Below are 15,997 nucleotides of genomic sequence, written 5' to 3'. Positions count from 1 at the left end.
AATTTCTTATATTAGGCCCTAAATCCATAAAATAAGGATGAGAGACACATCATGGTAGAAAAATTTCAATCAGCCAATCACAGCTGCTGCCTGGAAACAGCAGTGGGCGGGTGTGGAGGAAGGTGGAAGGGGGATCACTATAGCAAAATAAATCACCTAGCTCCCGGCCGGTCGGCTGGCTGTCCGCCGCTGCCTCTCCTGTGTCCTCTTCCTGGCTTCTTGTGGCAAATATGAAGTTGGAAGCACCAAAGCTCCCACGCTCGCTGCAGCCAATCACAATGCTGCAATGCAGCGCTGTGATTCGTCTGAGCGCCGTGACAGCATTCAGCAGGAGGCTGTAGGGCTGGGCATGTTCTGCATGCAGGCTCGAATGCAGCCTGCTTAGAGAAGAGGGAAAGTGCGCATGACTGGTTTGGGCGGCCGGAGAGGGTTCACCAAGCAGTCATTGCACACTTGAAGGGTTGTACCACTGTTTCTCAGCTCTTCAGCCCCGCCCGCCCCCTCAGGCAAACTGCTGCAGTAGGAGGACACAATAAAATGATTATGACATTGGTAATTATTTTATTCTTTCCTTTCTTTTGCAGTCAGCATAAGAGAGGAAGAAAAAGGAATGGAGAAACTGTGTTTGGCCAAAGTGAATGAACCTGTGGATATCACCAGCTGGAATTTCCTGTGCATAACATACAATTGTGTGTAAATTTGAAGTCTGTTGTGGCAGACAGATTCTCATTTGCAAACAGAAATAAAATTGTAATATTACAGTATGGAGCAAATATTTAGAGCACAGTGGATATAGCATTTGCCATCAGGCGAGATTACATGAAGGCTGTTGTGCTCTTATTGCGTTTATAGCATCCATTGGGCATTTCATGTGTTCAAGAGTGGCACTTGGTTTTGTATCAGTGGTCTTAGTGTATGTTATATCTGGGTATCTATGCCCTCATGCCCTTTTGCGTGTGCTTCTCGCGCCTTGTTGAAATGTAGATTTGGCATGCATTCCATAACTTACAAGTAGCAGGCTACCCAAGCAAGAGTAAACTGGAAGCCATTGGTGGTTGCTTTTTCACTTGAGTTACATATTAACCCTTTTTTCCCTCTCAACTCTTGTCGCATGTCCCCATTATAGCACTGGCGACGAGCGGATCGACCTCGCATATTGCGTGCTGCCGGGTGAAGGGTGTTAAGAGCTCCAGCCTGCACACCACTGCCTATGCCTATTGCCTCCTTACCTTGTAGAGCACCATTGGAGTCCACATAAGCAACTGCCTTCCGTCTGCTTCTGCGGTACTGCTTGTCGACCACATATATTTCTGATTCAACATTATCTTTGCTCTGTGCATGGGCAAACTATTGAACCTGTCTGGTAGCCATTTTGGTTGCCTATCAGTGTCACAACAAACAGTCAGGCATTTCTGCTAAATGGTGGTGTTTATGAAGGCCGGGTGTGTCTCATTACTGGAGTCAGGCAATTCTAATTGTAGGTCACATTGAAAAAATCATGACACTTGTCACTTTTTGCGCTCAGTAGGAGTGACTGTTCAACATGCAGGCCATCAGTGTTCTATCACCTTTCCTAAAATCTCCTGGCAAATCACCCATAGCATGGAATGAATGGTTTAGAGCCTTTAATCAATTTTTAGGCGCTGTGGATGGTTCTAAATTTAAACCTGAAAGGAAGGGTTGGCTTATAGAGAACTGATTTGGTATTAAAGGGCCTAGAAATATGTGCACACCTGCCTGGCCCTTTACCAGATGAATTAGAGGATGAAATGGATGAGTTTGAAAGTGCTGTAAAGAGAGAAGTTGGAAATGAAGGCAGAGTCTTGGCAGTGATATTCAAGGTAGGAAGAATTAACTCACTCTGTGCAGTACCCTACATTGAGCATTTGTAGCTCTTATAAAAGAGGAGGAGCAAGGCAAGAAGAAAGAGGCAGGATCTCATCACAGAAGAGGAGCAGGAGAAGCAAGGCAAGAAGCAAGAGGCAGGATCTCATCACAGAAGAGGAGCAGGAGGAGCAAGGCAAGAAGCAAGAGGCAGGATCTCATCACAGAAGAGGAGCAGGAGGAGCAAGGCAAGAAGCAAGAGGCAGGATCTCGGAGCAGGAGGAGCAAGGCAAGAAGCAAGAGGCAGGATCTCATCACAGAAGAGGAGCAGGAGGAGCAAGGTAAGAAGCAAGAGGCAGGATCTCATCACAGAAGAGGAGCAGGAGGAGCAAGGCAAGAAGCAAGAGGCAGGATCTCATCACAGAAGAGGAGCAGGAGGAGCAAGGCAAGAAGCAAGAGGCAGGATCTCATCACAGAAGAGGAGCAGGAGGAGCAAGGCAAGAAGCAAGAGGCAGGATCTCATCACAGAAGAGGAGCAGGAGGAGCAAGGCAAGAAGCAAGAGGCAGGATCTCATCACAGAAGAGAAGCAGGAGGAGCAAGGCAAGAAGCAAGAGGCAGGATCTCATCGCAGAAGAGGAGCAGGAGGAGCAAGGTAAGAAGCAAGAGGCAGGATCTCATCACAGAAGAGGAGCAGGAGGAGCAAGGGGAGCAGGAGGAGCAAGGCAAGAAGCAAGAGGCAGGATCTCATCACAGAAGAGGAGCAGGAGGAGCAAGGCAAGAAGCAAGAGGCAGGATCTCATCGCAGGAGAGGAGCAGGAGGAGCAAGGCAAGAAGCAAGAGGCAGGATCTCATCACAGAAGAGGAGCAGGAGGAGCAAGGTAAGAAGCAAGAGGCAGGATCTCGGAGCAGGAGGAGCAAGGTAAGAAGCAAGAGGCAGGATCTCATCGCAGAAGAGGAGCAGGAGGAGCAAGGCAAGAAGCAAGAGGCAGGATCTCATCACAGAAGAGGAGCAGGAGGAGCAAGGTAAGAAGCAAGAGGCAGGATCTCATCGCAGAAGAGGAGCAGGAGGAGCAAGGTAAGAAGCAAGAGGCAGGAACTCATCACAGAAGAGGAGCAGGAGGAGCAAGGCAAGAAGAAAGAGGCAGGATCTCATCACAGAAGAGGAGCAGGAGGAGCGAGGTAAGAAGCAAGAGGCAGGATCTCATCACAGAAGAGGAGCAGGAGGAGCAAGGTAAGAAGCAAGAGGCAGGATCTCATCACAGAAGAGGAGCAGGAGGAGCAAGGTAAGAAGCAAGAGGCAGGATCTCGGAGCAGGAGGAGCAAGGTAAGAAGCAAGAGGCAGGATCTCATCACAGAAGAGGAGCAGGAGGAGCAAGGCAAGAAGCAAGAGGCAGGATCTCATCACAGAAGAGGAGCAGGAGGAGCAAGGTAAGAAGCAAGAGGCAGGATCTCATCACAGAAGAGAAGCAGGAGGAGCAAGGCAAGAAGCAAGAGGCAGGACCTCATCACAGAAGAGGAGCAGGAGGAGCAAGGCAAGAAGCAAGAGGCAGGATCTCGGAGCAGGAGGAGCAAGGTAAGAAGCAAGAGGCAGGATCTCATCACAGAAGAGGAGCAGGAGGAGCAAGGCAAGAAGCAAGAGGCAGGATCTCATCACAGAAGAGGAGCAGGAGGAGCAAGGCAAGAAGCAAGAGGCAGGATCTCATCACAGAAGAGGAGCAGGAGGAGCAAGGCAAGAAGCAAGAGGCAGGATCTCATCACAGAAGAGAAGCAGGAGGAGCAAGGCAAGAAGCAAGAGGCAGGATCTCATCGCAGAAGAGGAGCAGGAGGAGCAAGGTAAGAAGCAAGAGGCAGGATCTCATCACAGAAGAGGAGCAGGAGGAGCAAGGGGAGCAGGAGGAGCAAGGCAAGAAGCAAGAGGCAGGATCTCATCGCAGGAGAGGAGCAGGAGGAGCAAGGCAAGAAGCAAGAGGCAGGATCTCATCACAGAAGAGGAGCAGGAGGAGCAAGGTAAGAAGCAAGAGGCAGGATCTCGGAGCAGGAGGAGCAAGGTAAGAAGCAAGAGGCAGGATCTCATCGCAGAAGAGGAGCAGGAGGAGCAAGGCAAGAAGCAAGAGGCAGGATCTCATCACAGAAGAGGAGCAGGAGGAGCAAGGTAAGAAGCAAGAGGCAGGATCTCATCGCAGAAGAGGAGCAGGAGGAGCAAGGTAAGAAGCAAGAGGCAGGAACTCATCACAGAAGAGGAGCAGGAGGAGCAAGGCAAGAAGCAAGAGGCAGGATCTCATCACAGAAGAGGAGCAGGAGGAGCGAGGTAAGAAGCAAGAGGCAGGATCTCATCACAGAAGAGGAGCAGGAGGAGCAAGGTAAGAAGCAAGAGGCAGGATCTCATCACAGAAGAGGAGCAGGAGGAGCAAGGTAAGAAGCAAGAGGCAGGATCTCGGAGCAGGAGGAGCAAGGTAAGAAGCAAGAGGCAGGATCTCATCACAGAAGAGGAGCAGGAGGAGCAAGGCAAGAAGCAAGAGGCAGGATCTCATCACAGAAGAGGAGCAGGAGGAGCAAGGTAAGAAGCAAGAGGCAGGATCTCATCACAGAAGAGAAGCAGGAGGAGCAAGGCAAGAAGCAAGAGGCAGGACCTCATCACAGAAGAGGAGCAGGAGGAGCAAGGCAAGAAGCAAGAGGCAGGATCTCGGAGCAGGAGGAGCAAGGTAAGAAGCAAGAGGCAGGATCTCATCACAGAAGAGGAGCAGGAGGAGCAAGGCAAGAAGCAAGAGGCAGGATCTCATCACAGAAGAGGAGCAGGAGGAGCAAGGCAAGAAGCAAGAGGCAGGATCTCATCACAGAAGAGAAGCAGGAGGAGCAAGGTAAGAAGCAAGAGGCAGGACCTCATCACAGAAGAGGAGCAGGAGGAGCAAGGCAAGAAGCAAGAGGCAGGATCTCATCACAGAAGAGGAGCAGGAGGAGCTATGTGGGCTACAGAAGCCTCTTCCTGCAGACCATTCCTCTGGTTGAGCAGGTACGAACAATTCCACGCAAACCTCTACATCAAAAGTAACGGTATTTCAATTAGTGCTGTTATTATCATCCTCATCATCATCAGAATTAAAATTTTTACATTCATTAGCAATATGATTAATATTAGTAGCATTAGCATTGCCAATTACACACTATGCAATGGTGGATTCATATTTTTCTTGGAAAGGTGAGCACCCTGGGGCCCCAGGACAGAGGAGAGAGGTCAGGCTTGGAAGGTGAGCTCCCTGGGGCCCCAGGACAGAGGAGAGATGTCAGGCTTGGAAGGTGAGCATCCAGGGGCCCCAGGACAGATGAGAGAGGTCAGGCTTGGAAGGTGAGCATCCATGGGCCCCAGGACAGAGAAGAGAGGTCAGGCTTCGAAGGTGAGCATCCAGAGCCCCAGGACAGAGGAGAGAGGTCAGGCTTGGAAGGTGAGCTCCCTGGGGCCCCAGGACAGAAGAGAGATGTAAGGCTTTGAAGGTGAGCATCCAGGGGCCCCAGGACAGAGGAGAGAGGTCAGACTTGGAAGGTGAGCATCCAGGGGCCCCAGGACAGAGGAGAGATGTCAGGCTTGGAAGGGGAGGCACTAGGAGAGAGGAGCAATATCAGGCTAGAAAGGTGAGACACCCTGGGGCCACTGGACAGAGGGGAGATATCAGGCTTAAAAGGTAAGACGCCCTAGGGCCGGAGAAAAGAGGAGCTATGTCAAGCTTGGACAGAGAGGCACCCTGGGGCTTCAGGACAGAGGAGAGATGTCAGGCTTGGAAGGAGAGGCACCCCAGTTGCCCCTGGACAAGGAGATGTGTCATGCTTGGAAGATGAGACTATCTGGGTCCCCAGGACATAGGAGAAATATCAGGCTTGGAAGGTGAGGCAGCCTGGGCCCCAAGACAGAGGAGAGATGTCAGGCTTGGAAGGCAAAGCATCCCTGGAGAGAAAGAGATACTTTAATGAAGAGCCTTACACAGATGGTCTATGGTTAGGCCATGATACCCACTCCCATGGCTCACCACAGCACCTCAAAGTACCCTGCTGCTGTCATCCCACATCACTTCTCCAGAGAGCCCCCTACTGCCCTCATCCAGAGTGCCCTGGTAATCCTACTGGGGCCAACAACAGGAGTTACTGGCCTCATCAGGACTGACTCCAACAAACCACTTCAAAGCAACCAACATGTCAGGGTGAAAATCTTCATGAAAATGAATAAATACAAATGGGAATAGAAATACAGATTCTCGTGTTATTTTTATTAAACTGTAAATGAGGGTAATCTCAGGCCAAAAACCAGCTCCCTTCCAATGGGCCTTAGTGATACACTGCCCTGCCACACTCTGGCACCTTACTGGAGCACCTGCACTTTGATGCTGGCCAATCCTTTTGATCCGAATAAGAGTATCCGAAATATTCTGGCAAATTCATGAATACTTTTTGCACCACCGGAGGCATGGATGGATAGACCACATCGTTGGGACCCTGGCAGGGGTAGTTATTCTCTGGGTAGTCTGCAGGTGTTTTGCAATGTATCCGCTGCCACATTGCATAAATCCTACAAAGGGGAATAAAAATACATTGCATATTTCAGTTCAATTTAGTTCAGTTCACTCAACTTTATTGGATTCAAAAGAATCATAGAAGTTTACAAGAAATTCATACGTTTATTTTAAAATACAACATTTTTTAAAATACAGAAGGTTTTAGGAGGCAATACACAAAAGTTAGCACCAAGATAGATAAAACACTATTCATAATTCATATTGTTTCCTGATTAAAAGAGCAATTCTAATAAAACTGAGCACAGAGCTACAAATAGTGGCAGTTGATAATGACGTCAAATATTCGAAATCTTCTTTGTAGGTACAGGGGCGAATATCCTGTAAAATTAGTTTAATGAAACGGGCTCTTGGGTCTTTGGAAAGTGAACAAAAAAGCATAAAATCCATTGTGCTCTGTTGGGCTGCTTTATTACATGGCAAGGGGGAAGTCTCTCACACCACCCTACCCTGTTTCGGAAACGCCACAAGAAAATGCAGTGCATTTAAATTTAAACAAAATCTCGTCATTAAAAAACGCCAATGAACCTGAGTGGTAAAAGACAAGTAAAATTGTTGTTGTTTCAAAGCTACATATTCCACTGTATTACTATCCTGTCTAGACAAACTTAAGAGTATGATATGCATTCCTAATGACCATCTTCATATTAGGTTGGATAGACTCCGGGTTTTCATCAAAATTATCAAGGCCTATCTTATGAAAAGTTTCCTTGACATAGCGTAACCATGGAACCGCCATTGCATTGTCAAGGTTCATACAGTCTCTTAAAATGCCTCTTGAAAATAACAGATCTTCTGAGGTCCAAATTTTCCCCCATAAAAGTAATAGGGAAATATGGATTCTGTCACTCTCATATTCTAAACCCACCTCAGAATGGCAGAATAATGTTGGAGAACTGCTGGGGATAGATAGGAGGCGTTTTAAAAATGTATTCTCCAATATTTGAATCTGGGCACTTTTATGATATTCCCATACCCCTGCCCCATGGGTGGCTACTGACAGGCATTTGGATTTGTACAGTATTTTCATTTCAGCTATCGGCTTATGGCCAAGTTTACTGGCAAATCGGAAAAGCCCCTCTATGGTTCTACTAGTTTGTTACAATCTAGATGTAATCAAATGGTCCCAGCTCAACTTTTTATTAAAAAGATTCCCCAAATAAGTGAAATTTGATACTTTGTCAATAGCTGTGTAGTTGACCATATAATTACGCTTTCCAGTTTTATTTGGGCCACACACCATGATATAAGATTTGCTAAAGTTGACCTTAAGATCCAATCCTGACATGAACTCATTAAAAGCATTCAAACATTTTTGTAAGCTGTTTACCGTTAGAGTCATCAGCACTGTATAGTCCGCATAGGACAATAAGGGTATGCCATCTATTCTTGTTAAGTCCAATCTTTGTGGTAATAAAAAATGTTCCAGACCGTTTGTATATATTAAGAATAGGAATGGAGCCAATATACAACCCTGGCGTACGCCCTCAGTTGAGGCAATTGGCTTGGTCTTTTCGCCACCTGGCCCATACCGGATGACTACAGAGGTAGCTGCATGCAATCTACGCAACAGGGTGACAAGCGGTTCCTCGAATCCCATAGTGTCCATTAATGCCCACAGCTTTGATCGACACACTGTGTCGAAGGCACTAGACAAGTCCATGAAGGCCAGACGGATCGAAACACCCCTGGCCTTCATGTACTTGCCCATAATCATAGACAGGTTGAGGCACTGCTTAATTTTTCCCCTTCCCTTCCTGAAGCCATATTGGGTGTTCACAATAATACCCGAAGTATTTGCCCAAGACTCCAAACGTGCAAGGATTACCCTCCCCAGCAGCTTACAAGACGCATCTATTAGGGAAATCGGCCTATAACATTTAGGGTCATTTCTGTTTCCCCTTTTAAAAATTGGCACCACCACTGCTTCTTTCCATGTAGATGGAATGCGACCCACAATTACAGCTTTAAAAACATTAAGTAACAAAGGTGCTCAAATTTGTGTGTTGTTTTTAAATAAATCCAGGGGCACACCATCTGGCCCGGGTGCTTTTAGGGGAATGCCTTTTCTCAATGCCTCCTCTACTTCACTCATGGAAAGTGATGAACTAAGCTGTTGCGCAGTCTGCATGTTAAAGGTTATGTCGCCCTAGCACTCACTTAATAAGACACCCTTTGGGTTGATTATTTTGGAGAAATGGGCCTCCCAATCCCCCCCCATTATGTTGGTATCCATGATCCTAGTTTCATCACTAAAAAGCGGGCGATTTAACAACTCCCAGAAACTCCTAGAATCCTTCAGAGCGCTTGCTCTTTCGAGGTCATCCCAAGCCTGCTTCCTCAATTCATCTTTTCTCTGTTCAATAACCTTTATATAAGTTTGCCTGGCTGTTTTTATTGTGTCACTATCACGAGGAACTATGTGTAGCAACTTCTTCAGTCTAGTTTGAGCTGCAGAACACTCAAGGTTAAACCACCTTATTTCTGGGTGACTACCTTTTCTTCCTGGTTTAAACATATTCTTGGCCACACCCTCACAAATGGATTCACAGCTCTGTATTATTGCATCTGGCTGTGATGTTTAGTTTATCAGGTCATCACTTGCTTTAAATTAGTTTTGATAATAGACTCCTAAAAGACCTTAGGATTAATATTTTAGCATTTTAGCCTTATCCCCTGGTTATGGTTATATTTCATTTGGCAATCAACATTCTTGCCCTTTCGCACCACAGTGTGTAAGGGTACAGTAAGAGGGTTATGGTCACTAGCTGTGTTTCGTTCAACCGCAAAATCATCAATGAGGCGTGTATATCTACAAGAGATCAACATAAAATCGATTGTACTTACACAACCCCCCCCCTGAAATTTTGGATATTGCACCATCCAGGGTATCAATCATACGTAGGTCATTAACCACAATAATAGAATTTAGCGCATCACCCTGTATAGTGTGCTTAAAATGTGTCAAGGGTTGATCATTGGTATCAACTAGCCAACAAACCTTACTCCCACTATACTGACATATGGTGCAGTTAAAATCTCCTACCCACATAACACACAAAGGGGAGACCTTCCCTGCCACCCTAACAATCTCCATATCAAGGGAATCAATAACATCGGAATTCTGTGTATCAAAGATATTGTACTACCAGTTGACTAATAATAAAGGTACATTGATCAAATTAAAACACAAGGTCAGCTGGTACCATGGAGAGTCAATTACTATTACTGTTCTTAATTACTCATATTGTACCGAAATTAGAGTCCTCCCTTTGCCCTCCCTGCTAATGATGGTTCAGCCTGAACATTTAGTGAGTTATATCCATCCAGAAAGAAATCATTCCTACTCCACGTTTCTTGAACACAGATGATATCAAAGGTTTTAATGTACTGAACCCATGCCTCATCCGATAACCTTCGTAAAATACCTGCCACATTCCAGGAGATTAAACGGAGGCTGCGCCTATCGGGTTCGCAATTTTGCGTGTATATGAGGTTGCCATCCCCACTAGTTTGTTCAACTTGCATGGTCAGATCTAACCCAGTAGCTTCTATTGTTCCCAAATCTTTGTTATGGGGCTGCTGTGGAAGGCTATAATTACGTATAGTGTCCACGGAGGGTGTATGCACTTTAGCACTCCTACTTAAATTGGGAGTGATCTCTGATACCTTAGCGTTATTCTTTGATACACTTATTTTTGACTTTAGTCAGTCTATTTCTGCCAGGCCACTTAATGGCTCAAAACGGTTATTGTGATACCATGGTGGAACCTGTGGATGCTGTTTTGTACTTAATTGGCTCTCTTTCCCACTAAGTGCGGGTGCAGTCTAGATGGTCGATAGAAAAAACCCAAGGGTAATATAGAAATCCTTGAATCATCTATAGATTGATCAGCCATTCTATCTAGTATGGATCTTACCAGGCCTGGAGGCCTGAAGGTCTGTACAATGCAGTCCCCCGCCAGTGTCTTGTTAGTTAGCCCTACCCACCTGACCCTACGTGCCATCTTGAGATCAGAAAACAGGACTTTGTTATTTATACCTGTCTTTATATTTACAAGGTGCAGGGATTTATTCCTCAAAGATGGACAGTCTTCCCTATCACTAGGCGACAATGGAGGAGCATTAGCTAGGACAACGATATAGGGTGTTGTTTGTGGAGGTAAGTCTAAGTGTGAATTTAAACCACTATTTTGTGAATTTAAACCTCTATTGTATGGATAGCGTGGATGGGCTTTGGGAACTTACTTCAGTATTATTGCGCACCCTATTCACCTGCTTAGTATTTGGGGAGTTTGTAGGCTGGCAGTCGCCTTGGAAAAGACCTCCTGTCTGTGATGGCCGATTAATAGCTTGTATATCCACTAAGAAGGGGGACCCCTGAAATGAGATGCGGGCAGGTATACCAGGGGAATCAACGAGTACCAAGGGAAAGAAGAGTACCTGCCACAGATTGATAATGAATAAGGCCCTGAACAGGGTCCAACTAATTAGACACCACAACCAATAGGCAAACCAAGACAGGGGAAAAAACAACAAGACAGGGTCTAGATGAATTTAAGTATTTTAGAAAAAAGTCTTTTTATTTCATCGTTATTGTTAGTATAGATGTAAGAATCATTTTTTTGAAATTTAACAGTGTAAATTAACAGAAACAATAAAGGAGAATATCAAAATAATACAGTTCCTATACATCAGATTACTAACAGTCCCACAAACTCTCCTTCAAACAAACACGCAATCATACTATCTCGCATCCGACAGCAACATCAAACAACACATAACATTAATACATACTAATAAAAACATGTACAAATTAGAATGGTCGTTCCACAGATCATATTCAAATGAATGGACTTTGGACAGCCCGTAGGGCTAAAAAGCACCAATGAGCACATTTGGAATAGCCAGAAATTTGGTTACAGAATGCCAACGCGCGTTTCGGTGAACAAGCCCCAACAGGGGCTGCACCTTCATCAGGGCTAAGGAGGGCAAAGATGGTGGGACAGGCGCACCTGTAGACGAGCAAAAAAATTAACAGGAATTGGAGAATACGATTAGGGAAACAAAATATATACATACATATATGAGAGTACAGGTGCGAATGTTATCAAAAATCCAACAATAAATAAATAATACAGTCTGAGACTCTAATTCAAAGTCTATCAGGGATCAGACCATCCACGATAAATAAAATCTGAATTGAATAAATCAGGGGTCATAAAGGTTTGCCAAAGGTTGGAGGGATTGAATAAATGTTAAGAAGATAGAGTCTAAAAATTGGAATAAGGTGCAGAAGGAAGATCAAACGTATATCTAGAAGTATTTTTAAAAAAATTGAAAAAGACACTGTGTACATATAAATCGACATACAATAAATAAATAAAAATAGAAAAAACTTCTCTAAATGAAAATCATTAGCAAATATGTGAGGTGCAAATGAAAAATTGAAAAAATCCCTGGCAGAGAATTAATGCGTGCTAGGACAACAAACGAAAAACGTAGGTCATAAGTGATGTAGCCTTATATCCCTTAAGGTCTATGGGGATTAATATAGCCAGTGAAGGAAGGGAAAGGAAAATACGTGCTCTCTGGATGAGGAGGCCAGCCAATACCTAGCGGTCAGGGGATTTAGCGCCAACCAAAAGTAACGGTATTTCTTCAAGGAGATAGCAGGTTTCTAATGACAGATGGAGGCCTTGAGCGATAAGATATCTAGAAAATTATAAGGGCAACAATTAAAGGTAAATCCCAACGCAAGTCTGTAAACAGGTTACAAGCAGCCCCAATCAAGAAAGCGTGCTATAAATCACCTACCCGTGAGTTATCAGGGGATCAGTCCAAGTTGGAACAGGATTAGTCGTCGACGGGTAGGGAAAAAAGGTTTTCCTTTAAGGGAGCAGGAAATGGGCGCACAGTAGGTCTCTCAGTCAGGTGGACCAGCTCGGGGTTTCGAGAGGCCGGCGATGGGAGTAATAACGCCTGAAACAGTGCAGAAAAACAATATTAGGTCCCCTGTCAACGTGCGGGAGGAGCTAAGGGAGTCCAAGTCACTGGGGGAACACTTACCCAAATTAACTCGCCGGGATGATAAACAAACGAGCTCGAGGCACAAGTCTTTCGGGAGCACCGCGGATAAGCGGCTTCCGTGATTAGAGATGTCAACAGGGAGAAGCACCTTCTTTTATGTCTATGCTCGATATCATGTAAGCAAATGTCCTTTGCAACTGCAAATGTTAATAGCCTGGCCCAGCCCAGCCTCCTGCGGCCCCTGATGGACACAGACGGGCCCGCCCTTGGCCCGGGCATCCCGCGCCGCGGGGGGAGAGGCAGCACTTTATGCGCAGAGATGGTCAAGTGCCTCCACCTTTGTTAGCGAGACCTGGCTGCTCCCGCGTTGCACCCTGGGACTTGGAGTTCCCACCAGGGTGATGTTGCACCAGAAGATGGAGGTTGGAAGGAAGATGTGGCGTGGATTACGGGCACACCAGGGATAAGGACTCAGTTCTGTGATGAAGGTGAGCCCCTCAGCAGAGCCCAACACACACCCGCACAGCACACAGAAGCTGAAGCGTCCCCAGGGCCTTCAACGGGGATCCCAGTGACCTCACCAAATAACTTTTCTCCCAGGGCAAACCCCTCCTCCGGTGTAAAATGCAGACTGGGGTCAGCCGACACCGCAGCAGTACAGCAGTACAGCGCCCCCGCCGAGTCTGAGGGGGTGGGGGTGCGTCCACGACCAGGCCACTCCCCGGGCCTACTTCTGGCTTCGGGACTCCTCACAGGCCGTCGATCCCCAGGTCGCCAAGGCGGGGTGGGAGGGGAGACTTCCACGGTCCCAGCTAGGAACACTGTGACCTCTCAGCTCACTCGTCCGCTTCAAGTTCGAGTGCCAGCTGGGCCAGCTCTCATGGCCTTTGCAACCCACTACGTAGGTCAAGGCTGCACTCGTGTCATCTTTCCAGCCACCGCTGATTTCTGCAGTCGGGACTGTCCGCCACGATCCGAACCAGGTACCGATTGTCCGTCACATTTTATTGTTGCGGAAAACAGAATACATAAGCCCAAAATGAGCACATGCATACAAAATACTTTACCCAAAAGAGAGTGCATGCTTCTAGAGAGTCACAGTGCTACCAAAGTGGGGCATGTCCCTCACGCCACAGAGCAGCAGGTTTATGATGTCTACTCCCCCCCGAGCATGACTCAGTATACACACCAATACAAATTAGAAATACAGTTAAACTTCAACCCATACACAACCTACTGAGCAATACTGCATAGGAAGTGTTACTAGGAAACAGGAGAGGCCCTTTAAAATGTTTATTTTAAATACCTATTATGGTGTATAATTTATGAATGGCAACCACAATGAATGCAAAAACAAATGTAGTAATGAATCTCATGGTCAGTGAAAACAACAAGAATATTTCCAACACGGTTAGTGAGTTACTAATATTCTAACACCTTGCAGCTATGTCTAGGCACTAAGCTAAATTTGAGTTGAAGCTGTAAATAGCAAACCTTTTATTTGAAAGTCTTCATATGGATCACACGCGTACATGTTTTCGTTATGAAAATAGCAACTCCGCTACTTTCTATCACAGCTTATGATGGAACTGCATTGCAGTGACTGTCTGGAAAGGGGCAGAAAGAAAGGGTGTTTGCAGAGTTTTGACACCATTGTCAGTGATCAAAATCGTGGGCATGCCCTCACAGGAAAAAATCTTCTCTAGAAAATTAATTACCAATAATGTGTTAGGCGTTTTCACAAATTCAACTTCAATCCATTTTTATCTATAATCAATAAGGACTAATGCATACTGATTGTTGCCATAGGAAAAAGGACCTAAAAAATCTAGCGCACCTTATGACAAACATTCTCCGGAACATCTACAGCTACCATGGGAGGTGTTCTAACATTTGTATCTGCTCTGCCACGTATCTCACAATTCCTCACATTGTGCTCAACTTCATCATCCATCTTTGGCCACCAGTACGTCTCACGTAACCTTTTCTTCAAAGTCAATCCTAAATGCCCTAAGTGAGCTTCTCAACGAGACTGGAAGAACAAGATTTTCACCTCTATAGATGATGCCATCATTGAGAGTAAATTCTGGTGAGACCTTAGCAAAACATTTCAATTCTCCTGTGAGGTTGCTTTCTTTCGTCCAACCATCAGTTATGTAACTCAAAACTTTGCACATTACAGGATCAGATAGTAGGGCAGAACTCCAAACAGATTTGGAAATGCGCAATTGACTATGAAAATCCACAGACGCTAGTACTCATTCTTCCACCTCATCTTCACACTCTGCATCGTCATCAGTAATAGGAAAACAAGAGAAGAAATCTGCCCTTTTGTTGGAAAAACCTGGAACATAAAACTCTGCAAAATCATAGTCTAACAACTTAGCAGCAAGTCTAGTGAGTCTCACAGTCATTTTTTCAGAATGATGTGATGGTGTGTTTAAAATGTACCCTAGGGGTTTTATGATCCGCTTCAAGCTGAAAATGTGTTCCCCATAACAAGTTTCTGACTTTAGGTACCACCCATGTACACGCATGCATTTCCTTCTCAATTACCGAATAAGACTTTTCAACATCTTTAAACACTCTGGGCCCGATTCACAGAACTAACTTAAGACAAAATCCTAAACTTACTACTTTTGGTATTCACAGAAGTTAGGATTTTGTTTTAAGTTTGTCTTAAACCTAAGACAGACTTAAGAAAGACTTAAGACAAACTTAAGAAAGACTTAAGACAGACTTAAGACGGACTTAAGTTAGGATTTTGTCTTAAGTTTGTCTTAAGTCTGTCTTAAGTTTGTCTTAAGTCTGTCTTAAGTCTGTATTAAGTCTGTCTTAAGTCTGTCTTAAGTTTGTCTTAAGACAAACTTAAGACAAAATCCTAACTTTTCTGTGAATCGGCCCCTCTGGATGCAAATGCAACAGTGTGATCTACATTCTTGAATCCCTGTGTAATGACGGCTCCCAAACTTCTGCCACTTGCATCAACAGTCACACTCACAAGGAAACCTAGGACGCAGGGTTGTAGTAAAGGGGCTTGCAACAAATCATTCTTAATGCGAGTAAAAGCCTCCTTTTGTTCAATTCCCCATGTGGAATCCACCCTCTTTTTTAGAAGTCCGGTAATAGGTTCAGCAACCGATGCAAAATTTTGAATAAATTTAGCATAACATTCACATAGTCCAAAAAAGGACATGACCTGTTCTCTGTTACCAGGTTCAGGAGCATCTTCAATACCCTTAACTAAACCTGTTTTAGGACTGAGACCATTTGAACAGATAATATGCCCCAAATACTCCAACTGATCTTGCACAAAACTGCATTTATCTTGGCTTAACCGCAAACCATTTACCTTGATTTTCTCAAACACAGCATTAAGTTTATGGATATGTTCAACTTGATTTGCATTTGCTACCAAAACATCATTTTAAAAACAAGAACACTATCTATAACACCTAAAATGTGTTCCATAAACCATTGGAAAACTGATGCAGCAGATGCCAAACCAAATGGCATCCTACGAAATTGAAAGACACCATCAAGTGCCTTGAGGATTCAGCTAAAATGATCTGATGGTAAGCAG

The 15,997-nt window shown here is 45.1% G+C and overlaps 1 protein-coding gene across 2 annotated transcripts in view; it reads right to left on the bottom strand.

The window, feature by feature from the left end:
* Window positions 1-6,060: 6,060 nt before the first annotated feature.
* Window positions 6,061-15,997, bottom strand: part of LOC146808595 (tyrosinase-like) — a 510,585-nt gene continuing 500,648 nt past the window's right edge. For both annotated transcript variants that reach the window (XM_085620648.1, XM_085620647.1), the window contains one exon: window positions 6,061-6,380. In XM_085620648.1, the coding sequence (XP_085476774.1) occupies window positions 6,140-6,380 (241 nt within the window). In that variant the 3' untranslated portion in view covers window positions 6,061-6,139. The remainder of the gene's footprint in view (window positions 6,381-15,997) is intronic.

Source organism: Triturus cristatus, chromosome 8 (assembly GCF_964204655.1).
Source record: "Triturus cristatus chromosome 8, aTriCri1.1, whole genome shotgun sequence".
Taxonomy (NCBI): Eukaryota; Metazoa; Chordata; class Amphibia; order Caudata; family Salamandridae; genus Triturus; species Triturus cristatus.
This window is presented reverse-complemented; position numbering and strand designations above follow the sequence as displayed.